At 40.9% G+C, this 24,205-nt stretch overlaps 2 protein-coding genes across 3 annotated transcripts; one reads left to right on the top strand and one right to left on the bottom strand.

The window, feature by feature from the left end:
- Positions 1 to 1,471: 1,471 nt before the first annotated feature.
- Positions 1,472 to 15,240, bottom strand: LIPA (lipase A, lysosomal acid type). The gene is made up of 9 exons (XM_069864386.1): positions 15,126 to 15,240; positions 13,160 to 13,280; positions 9,148 to 9,346; positions 8,656 to 8,765; positions 7,918 to 8,054; positions 6,388 to 6,534; positions 5,266 to 5,337; positions 4,137 to 4,208; positions 1,472 to 3,425 (listed from the first exon to the last, which is right to left on the bottom strand). The coding sequence occupies exons 1-9, from the start codon at positions 15,231 to 15,233 to the stop codon at positions 3,192 to 3,194; spliced, it is 1,200 nt and encodes a 399-aa protein (XP_069720487.1). The 5' UTR covers positions 15,234 to 15,240; the 3' UTR covers positions 1,472 to 3,191.
- Positions 15,241 to 19,288: 4,048 nt separating this feature from the next.
- LOC138723844 (interferon-induced protein with tetratricopeptide repeats 5-like) lies at positions 19,289 to 23,340 on the top strand. Of its 2 annotated transcripts, none has more exons than XM_069863226.1 (2): positions 19,289 to 19,450; positions 21,314 to 23,340. In XM_069863226.1, the coding sequence occupies exons 1-2, from the start codon at positions 19,446 to 19,448 to the stop codon at positions 22,743 to 22,745; spliced, it is 1,437 nt and encodes a 478-aa protein (XP_069719327.1). In that variant the 5' UTR covers positions 19,289 to 19,445; the 3' UTR covers positions 22,746 to 23,340. The 2 variants fall into 2 exon arrangements, with proteins under 2 accessions (XP_069719327.1, XP_069719326.1); XM_069863225.1 differs by having other exon boundaries at positions 21,311 to 23,340.
- The last annotated feature ends 865 nt before the right edge of the window (positions 23,341 to 24,205 follow it).

The raw sequence follows: 24,205 nt of genomic DNA, 5'->3' as shown, positions 1-24,205 counted from the left end.
TTTTGTTCACAAGCTGACAAAACTATTTCTCTTACAGGGCCCCAGAGAGTAGGAGCTCTGTTTTACACCACTTCCCACATTGAGGCACTTCTATGATGTTCGAGCTGATGTGTAAACTTTTTGCCAGTGCTATCACTAGCTACAGAATCACTGAAGAGTGTAAAAATGCACTACAGTGAGCTGGTACATCACTCAGTACTATTATACATAGACTCTACCACCTTTAGGCCTTCTGCACAACATTATCAGTCTGAATGTGTTTACAGATGGCTATAAAAAGTCCTTATTAGGTTCCAAGCGCAACACAGACAAACACATGTTGTACATCTCTAAGTCACAGCCTTGGATTGTGCATTCACTTCAGTTGTACACAGGTCTCTTAGTCTGGCAATCCATCAGCCGAATAGGTCTTCTGGCTTCCTAGCACAGTTTGATCACATTATTAAATGCAGAGCCTATATCAGCAGAAGGTATCTGATGCCCTCTGTTATACTACTACGCTTCATATTATCTGAAGCCGATGCTCAGCCAACCTTCAACATCATATAAATCATGAATAACACAAGGGTGTCTACAGAACAGGCACCATGTATCTAATATCTGCTTTGAAAAACGTACCATTCATCACTGCCCATTCTTATTAGACCAAGCTTCTTGCTCCTCTTTGTTTTCAGTGTCTCCTTTTGCACACTTCTTTCCACTGACACCTCTCCAAGTTTGTGTCACACACTGCTTATAACTTTAGCAAGGCAGGGAGAATACAGCAGCTCACAATCCCCATAGCCATGCCGCTCCAGTGAAGCTCAAAAACTCCATAATGGCTTTTGCATCAATTTCCACTGTTCTGCCTTTATTTCTAGGCACATGGGGGTTCATCAGCTGGCAAAGCTGGTAACAGATAGGATTTAATACACATTGGCATCTTGACTGCACATCTAGTGCATTCAGAATGTATGGAAAGGGGACAGCATAAGCGTATTTATTACTGAAGATGACAAAGGTCAAAAGCTGGGTGATCACGTCAAATGTACCATGGCAAAGATTAGTTCCCTGCCTTAGCCTGTGGCTAAATGCTATTTATGAGGTTACCAGATGGTTCAATTAAGCAATCCTATAACCCAAGGTTTAAGAATGCGATACAAGGAGCTTTCCACCATGTCAGGGGAAAGGAAAGGTTCATTTGAAAGGAACCTCATCCAGAGGTCTTGTGAGTGGTTATTTACAATTGGTACCTTTGTTAAAATGCTCAGAGAAGTCCCATGAAACAACATCAATGGCCTTTTGGGCTTAAGAAAAGCCTCTTCCAGGACAAAACTAAAATGAAAGCTTATTTGGCTATTTTACTTTAGTATTATACTTGTTCTACGCATGAACAGTTGTGAAAAACAGACTTGGTTCTCTGGATACTCTGCCCCAAAGACTCACATGTATTCAGGCAACAGGAAGTGAAACAGAACACATTGCTCAGAACTCCAAGCACATCTTACTTTTATTGAAGTATCTCAAGATTAATGAACATGATGCATGTGGCTCTTGCCATATCACATACCCCCACAACTGCTGAGTTGGCCACTTGGGATTCCTACAGAAACTTCCTTCCAGCACAGCAAGGTGAAGCAAATATTGGCTGCTACAAATATAAAGCAAACTTAGAGGTTCTGCTAGGAATAACAACTGAAACATGAACCGGTTTGTCCTTAAACAAAGCCTGAATATTCCCCGAGTCTGAATCAGGAATTAAAAAAACCCAAAACCTTACAGTTTTTGCATCCTTTTGCATTTTCTTTTTTCTCCTCACAAAAAAGTTTGCCTCACTTTAAAATGCCCTATTTTCTATGCCATGTAGAAAATGCCTTTTTTCCTATTGGGATTACTGACAGAGATACAGATTGAACTCCAACCACAGCACAGAAATTATCATCTAGACCGAGGCAATTGACTCTGGAGATTGTTCATAAATTTACATTTGGCATGGAACTTTTGTGCAATTCAGAGCAGCCAAAGTCCTCTGCATAGTCAATGGGAAGAGCAAGGCACCTATACCACAGACAGTTGCAGCTCCAAAGTCAAGTCAGACCCCTGAAGCAGATGTGAATCCTCTCTCCCCATTAAATAGGGTCTTAGCTCCACTTCAAGTGGTAACTGAGACAAATGGAGACTGCCGTTAATACTTCCAGGCTTTACCACAGTGTTTTACAGTTCCTGAACACAATGGTCCAAGCACCACATAAGCAGCTAGAAAGTAAACAGATATTCAAAGTAGCAGCTGATTAAGATGAAGAGTCCTTGCAAATTAAGTCACTGAAGCTATAGAACCAATTCTTTGGCTTTTCCCACACCAGTAGTAAACTGGGGAAGCTTGTTTTCTAGTAGTCAGTGCAAAGAAAACAAAGCACAAGTATGTTACGTGTTTCTTCTTGAAAGCCATAACCTATTATCAAAGTTAACTGAACATGGTATTTCTTTTAACCACTTCTCTTGTTCCAGGAATTCACACAGGTAAATAATGATTTTTATCCTTAGCTGGTATATGAAACATGAAGGGCTTCAGGGACACTACTAAATCAAGAAAAATGCAGCAATAAATCAGTTCCAAAACAGGAGATTTAAACTGACAGTGGTGATCTTTGCTTTCATGACAGTTCTTCTGGGCAATATTGAAAAAGAAAATCATCTGATGTAGCTAGCTTGTATGTGATAGCTAAAATAACAAAGCAGCAAAAAGTCACTAAGTGCTTTTTCAAGTGCCAGCACCAAATGCATCACTGCGCTACAAGGAGTTCTTCTCAAAGGTACTCAGAAATGGCAGTGTACTGAGAAATGGCAGTGGCTTATGCACAGCGAAACGTTTATTGTTTTGTCAAGCACCTGAGGTGCTGAATAGAAAATATGTCTTTTAGACATAATACTAAATTTATATGCACATAACATACTCATTTTGTGCAAAATCATACTGCTGTTTTTTGATTACCATGGCACTGGGTGCAAAATCAGCAGGAAACAATGAGGATTTCTGCAGGAGAGAGAAATAATACTGAGAAAAACAAATCAAATATGAATCCGATCCAGTAGTCATTGCTGGCATTTTAAAAATGCATCATAAATAAACAATGTAGCATTATTGCCAGAAAAGCACATGTTCCAAAAAGATAAATTCCTGGTGAACCAATACTCTGAAATACCATCCCAGTTTAGAGATACTTCCTAATCATGTTAATTATTTCATTATACATGCGGTAAGGTGCATCAAGGCCCCAGATGAAATCCAAATGTTCCCATTCTGGGATGTTCTTGTGGTAAACCAAGTTTGTGATCTGAGTGAGCAGCATAGCAACATCTTTTGGGTCTGCCAGCCAGTCCTGCCCACCAGTCCACACTGCAGTGGGTACAGTCATCTCTTTTACTTTGTAGAAAGGCGGAGTAGACTGAGGAGGTGGAAAGTGAAAACAAAAGCATTAGAAACAACAAGTCTTCAGTGTGATGCTAAATTGTACTGTGACAGACTAGCAAATGCAAGAATCTGTCACATTCTCTTTTTCTCCTCTCTTGGGCAGCTTAAGATGGAGATGGAGTCCTGACTCAACAGAAAACTAATTCCAAGAGTTCTACAATATTGTAACACACATACCAGTAAAGGTAGTTTGCGGAGTTTACAAGACAGCAGGGTAGCAAAAGTCTCAGATACAAAAAGTGATTCCTACTCAAAGTACTATACAGCAATATTACCCAGTCACTGAAGTGACAAGGGGAAAAATATTTTTAGTATTGCAGACAGCAATTTAGAAACAAACATGCAGAGATCAGGCAGGCTGAAGATAAGCAGTACACATTAATTGACAGACTGTCTTATTGCAAGAAGTGCAGTGGGATCTCATGATCTAGGCAGGCAGGGCCACCCTCAAGAAACACTGTGCCATCACAACTTCGATGCCAAATGTGGGCTCCATACTGACTTGGGACTAACTCAGAGCTCTACAGTCCTGTCGGGTTTTTTTTTAAAAGGCCAATCTCTACCATAGTTACTGGGTAACACTAGTAGCTATTTGGCACACAGCATAAGCACAGCACCCAGAGAAGTGCCCAAGGACTTATTTGTGACACTCAAGAATTATAAAATATCTATAAAAGATGTCTACCTGGTTGTAGTGAGCCATATTTGCAGCCTTGCTTCCCCAGTCATAAGCTTTGAGTTCCCCAGTCTTCACAGCCTAGAAATAAACAAATATTCACAAATACAAAGAACTGCAACATGTCTACTGCAAGAATAAAAAAGTACACGTCACCTGGAGAACTAGCAAAGGCAACTGACAGAAGAAACAATGAAATGCCAAGTATTAACAAGGACAAGTGTTACTGCTTTGCCTAGTGTCACAGGAGTGGGAAAAAAATAACATTCAATACCATGAGACTTGGTCCCTTAAGATTTCACAGTCTTTTATAACAACAGTAGGCAAGACTGAGGAAAACGATTCAGTGTATCCAAAGCTAGGATGTGGCATCTCTATGCTTACTTCTGAAATATTTACATTGCTGTCTAAATGTATATGAACATAGCATGAAGCTTTCTATTCTGTATGATTTATCACCTATTATTTTTCAGGAACAGAAGTCTAAATAATAGGAATCGGGACTAAAAAAAAAAAAAGCCTTCACAAATTTCCTTCCGAGTCAACACTTGAACACCAATGTACAGCAGAACACACCGCTTCTAAATAAATGACCAAGTCCAGCTGCAAGATCACCAGGAGCACTGAGCACTGCTTCCATGGCAAACATCTTCTCTTATTTGTCAGCCTGCCAAGCGAGCTTCAGGCATAATAGCATCACAGGCATGAAATTGTGCATTGAGGTAAAATTCAAAACATGCTAATAACATATAAAATGAAGCCAGATAGAACTGAACAGAAAATCTGCTGATTTTCATTGACTAAAAATATAACTTCTAATCAAAACAGGGTTTGCTGAAAGGGGAGCAAATAGTTATTTACAACAGCTCTCTAAGTTAAGTTAATCCACTGTTTGTTAGCCTGAAGTACTTACAGTTATCACATCTTCAAAGAAATAGGGGAGAGGGATGAGCCACCATGTCAGTATCATCAAAGCAGCTGCAGTGAACAGCTGCCATTCTGACCACCAGCCATCCCAGAATTTCACCTGGGCTACGCTGTGTATATATTCAGTCATTTTATTCCACTTACTATCAGAGACATCAATACTCTACAAATGAGCTAGAGACATGGACATTTTGGATTCTGGAAACTCTACCTGGCTCCAGTGGATCATGTTTTGTACAGACGTCCCTGCAGGGCAATGTGTTGAATACACATCCACTCGGCTCTGCAACAAGATAATTAACATGGTTACTCCTCATAATGCAATAGTTCTACCCACTATTGCTTCTTGGAAAATTCCCCTTAAAACTGTTATAAACAGAAGTCAAACAGAGCCATATTAAAGAGGAGGTAAAAGTATTTGGGGGGTTAATAAAAAATTAGGTGCAGAATTTTAAAGCAGCACTTCAAACCTAATTATGATGCACTTTAAGCATTTTTGTATATTCACAATGTTTTAAAAAGTGCTAGTATTGTAAGAATTAGTAGCACATTAACTAATATTTAGGTGGACCTCCACAGAAACCTTGCATTACTCTACATCTGAGCAAGTAAGTGTCAGTCCAAAGTGATTCAGAACTTCATACACTTCGAGTTTAGAGGTACAAAATACCCAGAGGAAACAAATTCTGGCAGAAAAAAAATATTATCCACATTAAAACCACGAAAACTGTATGTGCTGGGCATGAAAACATCAAAAACCTGCACTTTCACCTTGATATAAAACACAAAAAATATACATTTTTGAACACAGAATGGTCAAAAAAATAATGCTAATTCTATCTCACTCCACAAAAAACATTCTCAGCCTTCATCCACCTGTGGTAAACTGACACCAGCTTCTACTGATTTTAGGGAGACAGGAACGCTTTAAGAAGCATTATGAAAAAAGGTGGTCTAACACCAGCTGCTGTTAACTAGTTTTTAGATAGCAAAACAAGTCTTATGAGCAAGTGCTTTGGAACTAGGACCACAGCTGAAGGCATCAGCAGGGTCAGAAACCGGTCCATCCTGTTAATTCACTTCTATTACCCAGCTCCCCAACAGATCTAAAATAATCTATTTTAGCTTTCCAGCAATATTTCAAAAGGTCAATTCTATCCATCCTAACTGGACAATTAATCTACACCAAGGAAAGATACTTATCCAAACACAATATGATGAGGACAGCATTGTGAGTTTTCCAATTACACTTAAAGGACAATCAGTAGCGATACAGACTCAATACTGTGTTAGAGTTCACAATAACTTAGCTATTGAAATCACTAGGACACACCATATTCAAGTTCCTCTCATTAAACCCACACAGAAGAAAGAACATGTTGCCACAAAGGTCATCAAGTATTCTGTGGGTGCAAACATGAGTAGCAAGCCACTTCAGCACGAAATTCTGAGGGAGAAATTGTTTCTTTCCAAACATGTCCTACAAAATAACAAACACAGAGGACAAATGTAATTGCATAGAAAGACTTGGGTTTAGTTTTTATACTACAACATTCTTGAAGTAACTATTTCTATTTGCACTGGTGATGAGCCTGTCATGTGAAAATGATTAATCTCCTTATCAACCTTGTTTACAGTCCAATGGGAAGGTCACAGTTAGTGCTTCTGCTACAACTGATGCAGACCATTACCCACACAAGAAGTACATGGGAACTGGAACAACCTTTCAGCAATCCCTAACCTAAGCTCAGATTCAATTTTAAATTCAGTATTTTACAGGAATACTGTAAAGCTTCTTGTCATCAGAACTGTTTATGGCCAAAATATGTTTATAAAGCAGCATCTGCTGTTAAGCGGCTTTGTAATTGCAACTTCCTCGCTTCAAACCATGTAAGAAAAACAAGTTGCAAGAGCTGTGGTGGCCACTTCCTCTTGATGGGTATGGCCCACTGAGAACTTCCTTAAAAGTGACGCAGCTCTTTCAAGATATGCCTGACCCATGGGTTTGTCGCTGTCACGTACTTCTGCACTCCATTTTTTTCAAGTCATCATGAGAATGAAGTTCTTCAGCACAACATGAACATCTGCACAGGGCACTGATCAGCTATCACTCTCATGAGACAAGGTTAATGACATGAGGAACAGGAGGTCACAACTATTAGTATCACTTTTACGTTAACAGCCTTTGGAAAAGGGAACTAGTAACAAACAGACATTAAATCTGTACAAGGTATATTAAATAAAGGTTTATCTCACACAACAATCAGCTCTGTGTGGGAATCTCCACGGGTGGTGGAAAGAAAAGTGATGGTTAAAAAAAGACCCGCAGCAGGGTGTTCACAATGTCTGACCTCAGGCATTTACTGCAGCCTTCCACTCCTACTACATTCCCTTTGATGTTAATGGGGAAAGGTAGACTCCTCCAGAGGATGATTCACTGCATCTAAATAAAGATGCTCGTCTTAATCACACTCCAAAGGATCCTCTTACAATACCAAATGGTTAATTGTGAAACAAATCTGTTAAAGTTCATAAGAATTCGGAAGTATCCTGCATAAAGCAATCATATGACTCTTCTAAAATTAACTATTTAATTAATCATGTGATTTCTGTAGCTTAAATTCTAGAAACATGTGAATGGAAAACCATCATTTTATTCCATCTATTAAGTTGTAATTGTAAAATACTACTTTAAATTGATGCAAATTGTCTCATTAGACAGTAATAAAGCCAGAGAAGCCACTGCCGACTTCCACAGCCTTATGGAAAAACTGGTCAGGTATTCTTGTCTGCTATGTTGTTTTCAACTACAAAAGGGGACAACATCTCATTTGGCTTAAAACATTTACACTCAAATACAAACCTTGAGTAGCAGGTCAGGAACCACTCCCAGTTTTGCCAGAGGGCTGGTAGCAAACTTGACTGTAGCTACTGGTGCCAAGGCAAAGAACATTTTGATTTTCTTAGCCAGATGTGGCAGAGTTGAAAAAGCAATGAAAGCTGTAAATAATATGAGAATAATTAACAAACATCAAGTTAGATCAGAATTTTACCTCACAATGATTCTATATAATCTAAGATAAAGCGTGCAAAAGTAATTTTAGATCAACAGTTTGATTGTTGTATCTAGAATCAGTTCAGATATTGTAAATTGATCTCTTTCTAACAGAAGACAAATTAAATGAGGCAAATTAGAAGTATTTGTTTTCTTCTGAAAAACAAGTTCATGCTAACTAATCCATCATTCTTCTAGCACTAAAAGCCCCCAAGACCGTCCTTACATACAAAAAATTCTCTAGAAATGGAAATCTTTATTCTACATGTCTGATGATTCTAATTTCATTATCCACAGTTCATTAATTTATTTCAATAGAAATTGTACTAGTGTGTACCTGCAACTATCATTTCAACAGTTTCCCACTTTAAGTAAATGCAGAAAGATTAAGTCTTTTCATTTTAATGTTGATCAATATTCCAGGAAGGAGCTAAAAGCCAGAAGCAATAAATTTCAAAAGCCCTACTTTTATCATTAAATCACATATGTGGACCATGATATCATTTCAAACACAATATATTCAAACAAATGCATCTCTTCACATACCCATTGTGGTGCCCTGTGAATGGCCAATATAAAATACTTGTTCCTGGCCAGTTTTCTTCAAAATGAAGTCCACTGAGGCTGGAATGTCATACTTAGCCATTTCATCATAGCTACAAAGCAAAGATAAAGAGTCCGTTGTGTAAGTAAAGTTACCAGTGTGGAACAACTCCACAGAACTTTACTGCACAGCAAATCAGCTGTCCAGACAAAGAAAAGCTTCCTATGGATGAAGCAGAACACTGGTGATTGAGACTTCACACCAAGCACCAGGGAAAGCAATTAGCATTCTACTGACCACCTAAAAGGCCTGTCTCAGGAAATTACACAGACCATAAAACTCCCCTTTACTGCCTCTACATATGTGACAGCACACATAACAAGACAAAAGTATCTTGTACGTTCACACTGTGATTGAACTATGGTGATGGGCAGAGAAGAAGAGAAGCCTGTTCACAAACAGCAGCAGCAGTTTCTCTAGCAAGATGAGGATACCTGAAAACCCAGAATTCTTCTTGCTTCACTGTGAAGTGTTTATGTTTCCTGGACCAGGTGTTCCCTCTGCTGTTTCCCAGCCATACATCATAGCCAGCATCTGCCAGCATAAAGCCGAGGCTGTTGTAATCCAAGTTTGTGATCCAGTTACTGGCATCTGCAAGCAGACCATGCTGCAGAAACACAGCAGGCCTTGGACCTGAAAAAGAAAGCATTTATCATAGCTTTCTGTTCAATTGAATGCCTACAAGTAATTTAAGTGAGTTATTGAAAGTCTGCTTTGGATTTGTACTCTGAATATTTAACCTATTTGACTTAATCTGCCAAGATTAGGAATCCATATAACATCCATAGTGCCATGAAATCATATTTTCACATGAAGCTACTTTGTATCATTAAGAAATTTAAACTAGCAACTTGTTATTTTCCTAACTAGAACCAAAGACTCCTTGAAGTTCAAAAGAGAGCGCAAATGTGCAATAAGCAAATATGAGAAAAACATAAGGTACGAGAAAAAAAAATACAGGTAGCCCTTACAACTGTTTCAAGCTCACAAATACTCAGCAAAGTGGCCCAAACACAGAGACAGAGAAACTACTTACAGCTTTTGCCCTGCCCCTAACCCTAGGGAAGGCATTCCCATATATCTGCTACTAATATATTCATTTCCCAGGTGAGATAATGCTAAACTAGGTTCCAAACTGTGGAAATGTCTGCAGTCCGTACTGATATTATCTCTATGCAACTCCCTTCCAACACCAAAGCTCTGGCAGAACCCGAAGAACAGTACAAGCAGCCAAACAAGGGAATTATGTTTCAAACTACTTACTCCCCTGGACCTGAGTAGTTAAAAGAATCACTCAAGACCCAGGTGGAATTTAGGAAGCCTCTCTCCTGACTTCCCCGTACTGAAAAGGAAAATAACACCTTTATGTGGAATACAGATTTTAAAAAAATTAAATTTCTTACTTCTACATAAAGAATATGAAGTGACATGTAATTCTTTAGAAGAAACATGAAATTCAGAAAACCCAAAGGCCTGTCTCTGGATCGTGCACTAGTTCAGGTAAGTTTTTTTTTCTCCTGCTGTAATAATATAAAACTGATAACATGGTAACTTTAGCTCAATGCCAGAAATTACACAGGAATTTACCTCCACCAATGACACATCATTCTACTACTTACGCAACACTTCTTCCACCGATAATTTAGACTTGGACTTTTCAGCAGAAACAGCCACATCACAATTGTTTCAAGTCATCTACACTCTCCATTCAAGGTCAAGTCCATAAATATTTGCTGTGGGTTCCAAAATCCAAATTAGCAATATTCTTCCCTCCTGGCAGCCTTTACATCTGTGATGAGGAACCTTGTCAGTGCCCACTTCTCCTATTTTGTTTAAAAAATATTCTGACTGCTCTCCCTGCAACCAGAGCAAATCTCCAGCAGCCCCAAACTGCCACTGAAGTCAGTACAGTTCAACATGACTGTTTACTCCACTGCAGGAATACCTCATTGACATATGAACAGTGCACAGGAATTTCAAGCTCAACAATAAATATGTTTTCAGCAGTATTCAATTTAGTTTTGATACCTCATTCACTTTTACTTAATTAAAATCAACCAATTTCTGATTTTTTTGAAGAGGCTCCCTTACAGCTGCTACTAGCATGTTTCACAACATAGGGAGGAAGAAACTGTTTAACCAGCTTAACTCTTCAATTCTGTACTCTTAGACTCCAATTTCTGCTAGTTCCTTTTTCAATTGACCAAGCAGTCATCAGATCTGCACATGAATTGCACAATCATATGAAGCACTGACTTGGACAATGATTATTTTGTATTACCCCTCTGATCCTATAACCCCAGAGAGGGAGTAAGAAAGGGGGGCCTTGAACATTAAAACCTTCCTCCTAGAGAGCATTTTGTCCTCCTCACTGCCCTCTGAGAAGTTGAAGAGAGACTTGTTTCCATACCCATCTTATCTTTGCTGTGAAGTTGGCTTAGATTTTTAGTTAACAACAAAACAGAAAATCATTCATGTTTTGCCTTTAGGTTTTTTTGGTTTTAACTGAAGAACTGTAGGCTTTGCTCCAAAACACCATGTGACACATAATTCCAAGGGATGCTATTCACATTATGCAGGTATTACGAAATAATAATTATGGCATATATATGCTAAGTCAGCAGTAACACGTTATTGGTATCTTTCTGGGAAAAGATACCACGTCTATAAAAACTTAAGATCAACATGAACTTTGAAATCTTCATTCTTCTAGGAGATCGTACTTCCTCAAATGTGCTCAGTAGTCCCTGTTTTTAAAATGAAAGCACTTTGCAAAATATGAACTTGGGGTCGAGGGTGTGGCAAGGGGAATGTGGAGAATTCCCACACATCAGGAAACTTCTGTTTGCTTATGTCATTGATGAAGGAATTGACAAAATCAACAGGTACAAAGATAGCTTGTCTTTTTCCTGTGGGGTTCTCTGAAATTCTTAAGTACAAAGACACCTGCCAGGTTTGACCGGCCTCGTCCGCCCATTGATCTTTACATACCCATCTTGTGAGAGGCAGCAGGCAGTGCAAACATCCTAAGTCATACAAAAAGCAGCAGATTAGGTAAAGAAGACTGTTGCTGGGCCTTTGGCAGAGGAGAGGGTTTTTTCCATGGGTCTTATTCACACAAGGTTCCATGACAATCACTGATGTCTTTTGTGAGCTCCATGTTTTTACCTCTCATCGTAGGTTTTCTTAGTGTAATGGTTCGGAGGCAGTCCTTAGAATAAGTACAGTTTCTATGCCAACAGTCTGCTGTTGTATGCATGCGATTGTCTGTAGGATCTTTTATAAGCGACAGCAAGAAGACTGCACCAAATCCAGCCATTTTTGTTCGGATATATTGTCATTTCCATATGCAGTGTACAAGGAACGCAAGTTGAAGGCTACATTTGTCCTCTTCCACGTGCATTTGTCTCTTTTTTTAAAGCATTCCATCATTCCAACCTTCGCCCATATTGCTCCCTTAAATTTCAGTTTGCATATCCCTATCCTTCCTCTCCTCTATCTCCTCTACCTCCTCAACACTACACCCCCTGCATCCCTTCCATGGTTTTATACTAGCTTTCACAATTAATCTTACAGCTTCTAACAGTGCTCTGGTGGCACATGCCAATGCTCTTCCCTGTCCCCCATCAAATCACATACATAAAACAACCTGGGCAGCGCTGCCTGTTGCCAACTACCTGTCACATATCCTAATTTGCAATATATTTTAAAATGTTTTGTACTCAAGATGTTCTCAAGTCATTTTATCTTATATTCTTTTAACTATTTAAGCATCTGTGTAAAATATGACACCCCAGCAGTATGCAGTATTGGTCGGGCTTGTGCCTTACTATGAAGGGATCTTCAGACAGGTTAAAATGATTTTTTTTTTCTGTTTCATGCAGAAATCAGACAGTCATTTTTTGTGAAAGCTCTAATAGGAATTCTTGTAGCTTAGTTATATTTTACCAAAAGAGGCATGTGAACTACCTCTACTTATGAAAATAGTCGGGCATTTTTAGCAAACCTATTTGCTATAAAGAAGTATTTTTTAAAATGGGGGTTGAAATAACACAGCAATGTTCCACTGAATCTCTTTTCAAGAGACTTCATTTCTTAAAAAAAAACCCAAGAAATCTCAGTCTTTATTTTCCACTTGCTAGAAATCCAGGCCTCTCAGCCTTTTTTCAAAAAAAAAAAAAAATCAAACAACGATGAAGGGCTTCTACTAATGTCACAAAAAGGCAATGCCAGGAAAATGCAGCTTTCTAACTTCTCCCTTCCTTTACACAAGTCACTATACATGTACCTAATCTATTTCAGCCACAATATTCACCAGTAAAACATTCTAACTGCAAAGGTCATAGAGTCTTTAAGTTTTTTTCTAGATTATTACAGGAGCATAATTTTTATAAATAAGAGAACTTTTTCATGACTTCTCCCTTTCCAAGCAGACATAAATCTTACCTTTGCTGCTCTCATGACCTTTTCTTCCATAAGGAATTCTGTTGATGGAAAGGATATACCCATCTTCCGTTGTCACTTCGTACTCCTCACTAGGGTATCCCCTGAAGGTAATAATTTGACTCTGGAGAAGGAAAAGAAACCACTCCGGAGTAAGACTGCGAGCCTCCTCAGTTTATTAACATGTGCAAAGTAGTCTGGGTTCCTTCCAAAGACAGTGATGTGAAATTATAGATGTGGTAGGACTGTGCCATACCACCTGCCTATTTAATGCAGACTGGCTTATCTCTGTATGGTGTCAGGAACCAGCCAGAGCACAACCCTTATCCTAGGAACTTGGATCTCCCTAGCCTGTTCCTATCCACTGTCACATTAGTTACTCACATGCTGCTTAGAGTAAGAAAGAAGATTAAATATGTTGAAAAGGAGATTAAGGTAATTGGGCAAAACACTGAGATGCAGATTTGGCAGACAAAATGAAAATGTCTGCTCTCAAGGAAAGCAGTATCTTCAGTGACAAAGAAGTGAGAACAGCAAAAAACCACCGGTGCCACAGCAGCATAGATAAGCAAAGAAGGAGGGAAGAATTCATATCTCCTGTAGGGAAAAGCTTCTTTAAAAACATTTCAGGTTTATATTCAAAATTTATGCCTATTTCTCTGTTATACAGAGTACACAATCAGTTTTGGTCATGTGCTTAAATTAACCAGAAACACGGTAGCTTTAAAACACTAACACTTTGCACATGTGCGAGCTGCTGACATTGCGAGCTCATCTCATATTTTCATGTCCCATTTCTTATCCACCTTTCTCTTCAAACCCTTACGTCTCTGGCAGAGTTTCTCAGTGACTGCTGACAAGATGAAGAAAAAAAATTATGAAACCACCTATGCTTGTTTAACATTATGATTTCATTAACAGGATTATCTCCCATCTCTGGCTTTATGTCATTTTCATTTGAGCAACTCCCTTAGGACAGGGAACTTGCCATTTAATTGGCTTTATAACACCAACCATGCCTTACAAAAAATGTAAAAAATGCAACACATCATCAGAGTTCTACTCTTCGGTTGCTAGACAAGATAGAGAAGGAGCATTTAACTTCCAGTGGCTGAAGGGGGCTACAAGAAAGCTGGGGAGGGACCTTTTACAAAGGCTTGTAGTCATAGGACTGGGAGCAAAGGGTATAAACTGGAGAGCGGCAGATTTAAACTAGACATAATGAAGAACTTCTTCACGATGAGGGTGGTGAGACACTGGCACAGATTGCCCAGGGAAACTGTAGTCGCCCCATCCCTGGAGGTGTTCAAGGCCAGGCTGGACGGGGCCTTGGGCAGCCTGGTGGCAGGACGCGTCCCTGCCCATGGCAGGGGGGCTGGAACTAGATGATCTTTAAGGTCCCTTCCAACCCAAACTAATTCCAACTATTCTAAGATTCTTTTCTACGAATTGAACATGTTTGCTTTTAAGTATATCTTTAATCATCCACAGTGCCATTAACATTCCAGAATTATTTTAAGCCTAAATTCCATTCAAATGCAATTCACCTTAGACTAAATGACTAGTTTCAATCCCCAAAATGATAATTAGATTACACGGATGACTGGAGCGCTTCTCTTCTTGTAGGGCTTATTTCTAGCATTTCTAGCCTGAAGGATCCTCGTGCGCATGTGGAAACATGCAAGAGTTGAGAGGAAAGAGCAGCTCAACAGCCAACAGCAGGGAATTTCTGGAGCTGGCTGTTGTGTCAGAAAGAGAGTAAAGTTAAGAGAGGTAATGCCAAGCGAGAGCAGAGCAGCAAGAGAGACCCGGCACCAGGAAAAACCGCAGCTCTGGACCAGAAAATGCGTGACAGGGATGAGCCACGGGGCACAGAGGACCGCGTCGAGCCCGGGAGGAGAAGAGAAGGACGGCAGAGAGGCAGAGGATGCTGCAGGCGTCCCGACCCCCCGCCCCGCCGCGCACTCACGATGTTCATGTTCGTTTCAGGGTCCACATTCCTGGGGGCTCTGGCGAGCGCGCCCGAGGCGGCGACACTCTGCAGCAGGAGCGCGGCCACCACCGCCGCCGCCCGCATCCCTGCGCCGGGAGCAGCGGGATCCGCAGGACGATGAAGGAACCCAGCGAGCAGCGGGACCCGCGAGGCGGGGCGGGAGCAGCGGGCGGAGCCCCTTGGGCCACGCGGCGCGGCCCTATCAGCGATGAGGCCGCCCCCCCCGCGGCTGCGCGTGACTGTTTGCTGCCGCAGCCGGGCCTGCGCGGGTCCCCGGGGCGGCTGCTGCCTACTCGTCTGTTCCTCCTGGCCGAGGGATGGGGTCTTATGGCCGCGTTGTCACGGGGTGGGATGGGATGGGATGGAAGGGACCTTAAAGCCCATCCAGTTCCACCCCCCTGCCGTGGGCACGGACGCCCCTACAGACCGGGATGCTCAGAGCCCCCTTGGACACTTCCAGGCATTGGGGCAACCTGTGCCACTGCCTCACCGCCCTCGTCATGAAGAATCTCTTCCTAACGTCGTAGAATCATAGAATCATTTGGATTGGAAGGGACCTTAAAGATCATCCAGTTCCAAACCCCCGCCGTGGGCAGGGACATCCCACCAGACCAGGCTGCCCCATCCAACCTGGCCTCAAACACCTCCAGGGATGGGGCAGCCACAGCTTCCCTGGGCAACCTGTGCCAGTGCCTCCCCACTCTCATGGTGAAGAAATTTTTCCTTATGTCTAGTCTAAATCTGCCCCTCTCCACTTTACAGCCATTGCCCCTGGTCGTATTACTCCATGTCACAGAATCATATAATCACCACTTTGGAAAAGACCCACCGGATCATGAAGTCAAACCATTCCTATCAAATATTAAACCATGCCCCTCAGCGCCTTGTCCACCCGTCCCTTAAACACCTCCAGGGAAGGTGACTCAACCACCTCCCTGGGCAGCCTGTTCCAGTGCCCAATGACGCTGTCCATGAAGTTTGTTTTCCTAACGTTCAGCCTAAACCTCCCCTGGCAGAGCTTGAGGCCATTCCCTCTCCTCCTGCCCCTGTCACTTGGGAGAAGAGGCCAGCACCCTCCTCTCCACAACTTCCTTTGTAGAGAGCAATGTCTTTGTAAAAAGTACCTCCCCTGCTTTCTTGTAGCCCCTTCAGCTACTGGAAGGTTGCTATAAGGTCCCCACAGAGCTTTTTCTTCTCCAGGCTGAACAACCCCAACTCTCTCAGCCTGTCCTCACAGCAGAGGTGCTCCAGCCCTCGGACCGTTTTTGCAGCCTTCCTCTGAACTCTTTCCAAGAGCTCCATATCCCTCTCACGTCAGTCCTGGGGCGCGCCCATGAGGGAGCTCTGCACCCCACATGCCCTGAGGCTCCAGGCAGCCCCGCCCCCCCGCATCCCCCACAGTGGGAGCATCCCTGGGGTTGTGCGGAGCACCTGCAGGGCTTTTGTGAGGACCACAGTGCGCTGTCAGCAATCACTCATGCACAAATTGATCATCTCTCCATCATCTTTGAGCATAGTCTAAATAGAACAATTCTAATACAAGTGGGCTCAAGTTACATGTAGGGGCACGGTTCCAGCATGGTAATCATCACAGCCTCTTGCAAACCTGTTTTACCTTCATGCTCTGAGGGAACTAGCACTGCATTGCATAACTATAACTTCCCAGAGAAGTGTGTCTGTGGTCAGGGCACACGTGACCAGCTTTGCAAAAACTTGGAGTGAATTCAATCCTATAATATAAATATTCATGTTACTAGGTCCAGGACCATAGTAATATCCTCAGAGTAGCACAGAAACCCGATATAAAATACACAGTGGTAGAGCAGGAGTATGCCAGGTACCAAAATGTTTCTGTTTATTTAGAAAGCATTAATATTTTAGTTGCAAAAAATCATTTATGTTTTCATAGTACCCACTTGTTTTGATACATGGATACACCACTTGATACAAGTGATGTTATACAAACCTTTGCATCCCTGGATCCCATTTGGGCAGCAAATATATTGCTCTTTGATTTATTTGAGTTTTCAGCAAAATTAATTACAGGGTACTCTTTTACCCCCCAGGGGAAAACACAAGTTGTAGAAGGCTAAACCTGGCTAAATTGAAACCAGTATAAAATAGAACATTTATAGCAATCCTGTCATTTACAATGGTATAGTTTATTTAAATTCTTTTATTAATGGAAAGTACATTTCAGGCAATTGTTTGGCTGGGCTAATGGTACCAGGGGAGAATTCTTTGTCAGCAGGTCTCCTTTTCAGCTCCAAGGGAATGCACAGATGCGAATTTTCTCTCTAAAATGTGCAGATATGTTTGAAATCATTCTCTCTTCTTGTGTATGTACAGAACACTCAAGTAAACAAAGACTTTGTATTAAATATGAATGCAGTTGTTGTTTCCAGCCCATTTCTGGACAAGTGTTTTCCAAGAAGGTCTTGCATTTGCCCCTATGCAACGCAGCTCTTGCTGTTATCAGTCAGCCCAGTTGCAGCTTCCCCCAAAGTGAAAGCAGCAGGACTGAACAAGTATTTCTAAATTTTCCCGTGCTGTGCCAGGAGAGTTGCAAAGATAGCTGCAGAAAGGCATTGCATAACCATTCTCTTACTTTCCCATCCTCTCTTTGAAGTACTTTCCCACAGTTAGTTCATCCAGTAGGTATAGATGTCAAACCAAAACACATAGGTGCAACTACATATGTAAAAATATGGATACTACGGCAAATTTTTGCATTCCAGAGGGAAAATTTCTGCATTTTCCCATATGTACTAAGCTGGGTACTAAGCAATGTACCAAGGAATACAGACAACTGGGAGAGAAGCAGGGACAAGAAACACATAGGTGCTTAGAGGCATGGGAAATCGTTAGTATCCACATTTGATTTTACAGAAACCTTTTAAATACAGTTTTCTACAACTACTCGCACCTTTTATTTTCCATAAAATACATTAGTATGTGTAGATATTCCAATCTTTTCATTTCTAATTCACTCTTTTCAGCACTTATCAAATACCTGATTGCTAGAAGGTTGCACACTACTCAGAGCAATAGCTGTACTAACCTTTATCTTGAGCTCTGAAACGTCAGGTCCAACAAAAAAATATCAACAAACACACACACACACACACACACACACACACACAGAGTCACTTAAATGAGATACAAGAAACTTGTGTTTTACAAAGGCTCTCCAATTTCTTGTAGAAACCAGAAGTTCTGACATGGGAAAGAAGGGAGAGAAGGGAAAGGACAGCCTTGTCCTGAAGAGTTACTGTCTACTGGGAACTCACTTTGTGGATGTTAGATAGTATTTCTTTGATCTCTTTGTTACCCCTAAAATCGATTTTATCAAGCCAGGTCTGCATTTATTTATTTTTAAACTAAGCATCAGTGAGTTGTTTATATCCACAGGAGCTCCAGTACCCAGCCAATGCCCCATCTATTTGTTCATGTGTAGCCCTGTAACATGGCATTGCTCTTGCTAGCAACAGGCCATAGGCTTTGCACTGAGTTTGTATGGCCTCAGGTCCAAGGATAGCCATGCCTGCTCTGTTTGAGTTTGTCCTGACTGCCTGCAGCTTTGTTTTGCTTGGCACAACTGTGAGAGCTATTTCTCGAATTGTCTGCATTTTATTTGCATCACTTCTGTTGATTTTGCACAGTACAACTGCAGTTTTATGTAAAGAGCAGCAACAAACAGTTGTTCTAGATGGGATGAGCTATTTAGTACTCTGACACCATGACACAGTGCCTGGTACAACTGCAGAGACCTCGCAACATGAAGGCACAGGGTAAAGGCATGCAGGCAGAAGGAATAAGATGCTGTGTGTTGTGTGGGTGACAGAATACCAATAAAACAGGAGCCTAAAGCATGGTGCAAAATTGTGCAAAGATACATCAGCAGAGGCAGGGAATAGGGGGGAATGCCCCTTCGCTAGCCTATGCATGATAACCAGGTCAGCCTATACTAGCCTGAAATATTCTCCTTATCATAGATGCCTCTGGATTTGAACAAAGTAAACGCTGGGAGCTATTAGGAGCTGTTGCCACATTCTCCACAACAAAGTGTAATGCATGGCACGGAGCCAGTGACTCTAAGTTTCTATTCTCCAACTGGCAGCTGCTTCAGAATGTTTGCAGATTCAGATGTAAGCCAGTTTCAGTTTCTGAGTCTCATTAAATTGGTCACAGACCACATGAGGTCTAGAGCCTATAAAAGGGAAATCATAACAACAGTAAGCCACACTCATTTGGCTTTGAAGATACCTTAAGACAAGTGAGCAGAGAAGGAAAACCATGAGGTAAGTGGGCAACCTGGTCTTTGAAAGATTTTTTTTTTGCTATGGCATAGAAAGTAATTCTTATTATTTACATAAATGTAAGCAGCGAGGGACTTTGGGGAAAATATTTTGCAGAAAATTTACTAAAGAAATCAAAGTAAAATAAGGATGCTATTGAATATGGTGATGTTATTGCTTTCTCCAACAAGGGCCAGTCTCTGTGAACACAACTGACAGTCAGAAAAACTCTGTGCATGCAGTTTAGGGACGAATTCTAGGCTGCAGCAGTAGCTGGTGCCCAGCCAAATGGGTAACTGGTGCTAGTGCAGCTGCGAACTTAACTTTCTCATCTCTGCTATTGTGAGGACCAGCAAACAGGGCAGTGCAGGTTCTGGGCTGCAGCTTCAAGTGGAAGGTGAGGAGCTTACATTTTCTGAAGACTCATGTGTGCACAGAGGTGCACACACACTCAACTAGGGCAAAGCCAACATGTTTATGACAATTTGGAAATTGCATTTACCAGTTGTGTATTGAACTAAGCTAAACTCCATTTAATTTGTATCACAAGTCTGGTTTTGTGACATCCATCAATCTTCATTTTCATTGAAATTTTCATTTCACAAATACTTTTTCATTTATTACCCTCCACTCTTTTTTTTTTCAGTCACTGATGTTTTCATGATTCTCAGCTGAGGCAGTAAATACACATTTCATCTTGAACTGAATGGGGCTACTTAAATACTTCAAGCTATCCTTGCAATATTTTGCTGATTTGGAAGCTAGTATCTGGCCTTCTGTGGTATTCACTTCTAGCCAAAGGTTTCTAACAAGACAGAGATAACAGGAACTTGCTCTCACTTCCCAGAAGTACTGTAATTACCTCACATACAGTTCAGGGACATGAGCCCCTGCCTGGCCCTCCCAGGGGATCCTCAGCTCCATGGGCAGGAGGACACCCAGCACCAGGGGTCCACAGGAACACCTTACAGTCTGAACTGCTTAGGGATATGGGACACTTCACAAGAAGCAGGGAAAAGCATTTGGGGATTGCACAAGACTTATTATGGGATGTTTGGGGAGGGGACCAAAGGCAGGGAAGTGAGGGATCTGGGTGATTTGGGAAGGAACAAATGTTGGAAACCAGAAAGCAATAAAGGGGCATTACAGACCACTTTATGTAAACAGGGTCTGGTCAGTATGCATGTGCGTGTGTGTGTGTGTGTGTGTGTGTGTACAGTCGCCTGTAGGGGTGAGGCAGCTGGGTGGAGAGAGGATTCCTGATGAGGGTTAGTGAGTGAGTGTGTGGTCTGTACCAAGAAGTGGAGTGGGTGCCCAAGTGCTATCAGCTGGGAAGACTGGTGGGATTTGAAAGCCAGCTACTGGATACATCAGTATGATCGTAACATAGCAGTGCTACAATCTAACAAATATGCATTTATAAATGCAGAAAATTCAAAATTAAATTTAAATATAATACACAGACAGGAGAAAGGCACCATATTACTTTCTCTGTATTTGGGGGATTTTTTTTCTTTATTTGATTACCTCTTTTTGAGTAGGCTTCAGCAACTGTTCCCAGCGTAAGAAATATGTTCCTATGACCTAGATGTGTACCAGATTTACCATAGAAATTAACCCTTCTCTTTGACATCCAAAACACCAGCTCCATTGCTGTGCAAGAGGTACCCTCATGCACTGGCAAGGAAAATTACTAAAATAAATACTCAGGTCTTTAGACCTATGTCTTCCCACAGCTTTGGCTTGTTTGAAGTATTGTTGACTAGAGGCACCAGCTGAGGTATTGCTTGCTTTTGAAGTACATCATGTGTGGTTACAAAAAGCAAATGGACTATCAGTAAGTTTTTCTTTGATTTCTTTTAGTAGCATTTCAAAGATTGCCTTGCAGCAGCCCCTGCTGCAGCTACAATGTCATTTCACATGGAATTTGCAAAGAGAGGATGTGGATCTTGATGACCTAGAGGAAACAATTGGTGATCAGATCAAGTTTTTCACAAAATACAACATCACAATTTATAATCTACTATCATATGTATGCCACCTAAAGGATGCAAATGAGGAAGCCCTCAGAAGTCTCAAAAAAGCTGAAGAAATAGTGAAAAGAAATTATCCAGGTGAAATTGCCAGAAGTCTTGTTACCTGGGGGAACTATGCCTGGATCTATTACTACATGGAGAGATATGAAGAAGCTCAAAGTTATGTAAACAAAGTGGCAAACAGCTGCAAAAAACTTTCAAGTATAGCTCAATGGAAGATTCATCTTCCAGAAATCAATGCTGAGAAAGGATGGGCATTTTTAAAGTTTGGAGTAAATTATTATGAGAGAGCAAAGGATTGCTTTGAGAATGCTCTGAAGGGTGAACCCAACAACCCAGAATTTAATGCTGGCTACGCAATAGCAATGCATCGTTTGGAAGATTGTTTTCACAGAGAATGTGAAGATGTAAGCCTGTCCTTCAAGCCCCTGAAGCGTGCAGTGGAACTGAATCCAGAGGATACTCCCATTGTGGCATTACTTGCATTAAAACTTCAGGACTTAAAGCGAGTTGATGAAGGGGAGAGATACATTCAAGAAGCAATGCAGAAAACCCCTGAATTTCCTTATTTCCTGCGATATGCTGCTAAATTTTACAGAAGGAAAGGAGATGTGGACAAGGCACTGGAGATCGTGAAAAAGGCCCTGGAAGTGACGCCAAACTCTGTGTTTTTGCATCACCAGCTAGCACTCTGCTACAGAGCAAAGTTGTTTCAACTGAAAAAGTCTACAAGATATCCACCTCAAGATCAAGTGGAAGAACTCATCCAGCATTCCATTTTTCATTTTAAAATAGTGACTGACAAAAGGCCAAAACTTTTTGTTGCCCATACTGACCTAGCAAAAATGTATGTGGAAGCGAAGAGGTATGAAGAAGCAAAAGCGACATTTCAGAAAATGTTTCAGATAAATAATATACCCAATATTGATAAACAACGATTCTACTACCATTATGGCAATTTTCATCATTTTCAAATGAAATCGGAATCTGAAGCCATTCAGTGTTACATAGAAGCACTGAAAATTGAAAATGTTTCTGGCATTGCCCATAAGTGCAGAACTATTCTGAAGAAATTGTTGGATCAAAGAATTCAAGGAGGTTCAAGAAATGCTACAGATTTTGGTACACTTGGATTCATTTATAACCTAAATGGTGAGAAACATGAAGCAATTAAGTGTTATGAGAAAGCTGTTGAATTGTGTCCCAACAATGAAGAATATCTGAGTGCATTATGTCAGCTACAACTTTCTATCTCAATGTAAAGTTCCCAAAAATCCTCCATACCAAAAAAAACCCCAAACCCAAGGATATTTCAACAGACTCTCAGAACCTTTTTTTTTCTTTAAGGTTGAAGTTATAACCAGCTGAAACATCTGGTGGCATCGCTTTCTGGTCATAATCTAGAAACTATACATGATGATTGTTCATTTGTTTATTCATTCATCAACTGAGTGCATGCTTGAAAAGACTAAAGAATAGCTAAGCTGTCTTAGTTTTCAATACTAACACTGGTATAAAAGTTGTTTTAAAGTGGTGATCTGTAGAACACAGAACTTCTAAGCTGGAATTCAGATCTTGCCTTCTACTGAGAAAAAGACAAGGGAATCGTACTGTGGTATTTCATGTATCCGTTTGAAAGACATGCTTATACAGTAATGGAATTTTTGAAGCTTTTTCAAATATTTTAAAAAATATCTTTTTCAGTGTTATCTAGAAAAAACTTTTGTTGAAGACTTGTTCAGTTAACTACCTTGCATATTGTTTAACTGTAAAAAATAACCACTGTTTGGCTAGTTCACTGAAAAGCTTACAAAAAGTGTTACTGTTGTGAACTATTAAAGAGTATTGCATCCATCACCTGTCGCTTCTGGTCTCTCTCTGCTGACCAATCCTCATGTTACTAGGTGAAAGAAAGGGAAACAACTATGAAAAAGTAACAGGGAAAAAGGGTCAGGAGATAGCCTTGTTTATTTTCCTGAACTCTCAGTAAAGTTGCTTCAGAGGTCTTGCATCAGAGAATTAAAATGTGCAAAATACCAGCATCCATCTAGTTTGCCCAAAACCATGCTCTGAGGAACCACTACAGCAAACTTCTGGAAAGGAAGGAAAGACAGTCTTTGAGATGCCAAAGAGATGGCCATCTGCAGCCATGATTATTAAACAAGCTAGTGATAGAAAACACACACAAAAAATGTACTGAAGTGGGCATGGAGGCAAAGCACACCTAGAGCAGATTGCATGAGCACCGGAGAACAGGGCATCAGAATGCAGGCACAGGTGTGAAAAGGGGTGGGTGCCAACAGAGTCTGTGTGAGTGGAAGAAAGAGCTGAAAGGACAAAGAAAACCAGTGGAAGAGGAGATTGTCTTCAGATGTCAGCATTCTTTACAACAGGCCAGCCTAATTCCATTATATTTTACCTTGGTATAATCATGATGCTCAGGGAAAACTAATGCTGCACTTCCAAAACACTTTCGAGCCACAGCCAGTAACGTAGAATGAACTGAACTAGTAACAGAGCCCATCAGGAAGAATCTGCATTTTTGTTTTCAGGCAGCAGCGAGCATTTCCACCCCCACAGTGGCAGTTGTGCAAATGGGATGGGACGATGGGCTTGAAGGAGTGTTAAACATGATGCTAGATCATGAAATATCAAGCCCTCTCAGCTCTCCCTCGAAGAATCTTTCATCACGCGAGCAAAAATGATCAGGAGCTTAACGGTA

This window comes from Phaenicophaeus curvirostris, chromosome 9 (assembly GCF_032191515.1).
Source record: "Phaenicophaeus curvirostris isolate KB17595 chromosome 9, BPBGC_Pcur_1.0, whole genome shotgun sequence".
Classification (NCBI taxonomy): Eukaryota; Metazoa; Chordata; class Aves; order Cuculiformes; family Cuculidae; genus Phaenicophaeus; species Phaenicophaeus curvirostris.
Note: the sequence above shows the minus strand (reverse complement) of the source record. Positions and strands in the feature narration are given on the sequence as shown.

Bases quoted from the DNA above. Each gene is read 5' to 3' on its own strand.
- LIPA (XM_069864386.1), bottom strand. From the start codon at position 15,233: ATGCGGGCGGCGGCGGTGGTGGCCGCGCTCCTGCTGCAGAGTGTCGCC. The intron at 13,281-15,125 runs GTGAGTGCGCGG...TTCCTTCTCCAG, and splicing joins CTGAAACGAACATGAACATC to AGTCAAATTATTACCTTCAG. The intron at 8,055-8,655 runs GTATGTGAAGAG...TATTATTTACAG, and splicing joins TTCACAGGGCACCACAATGG to CTTTCATTGCTTTTTCAACT.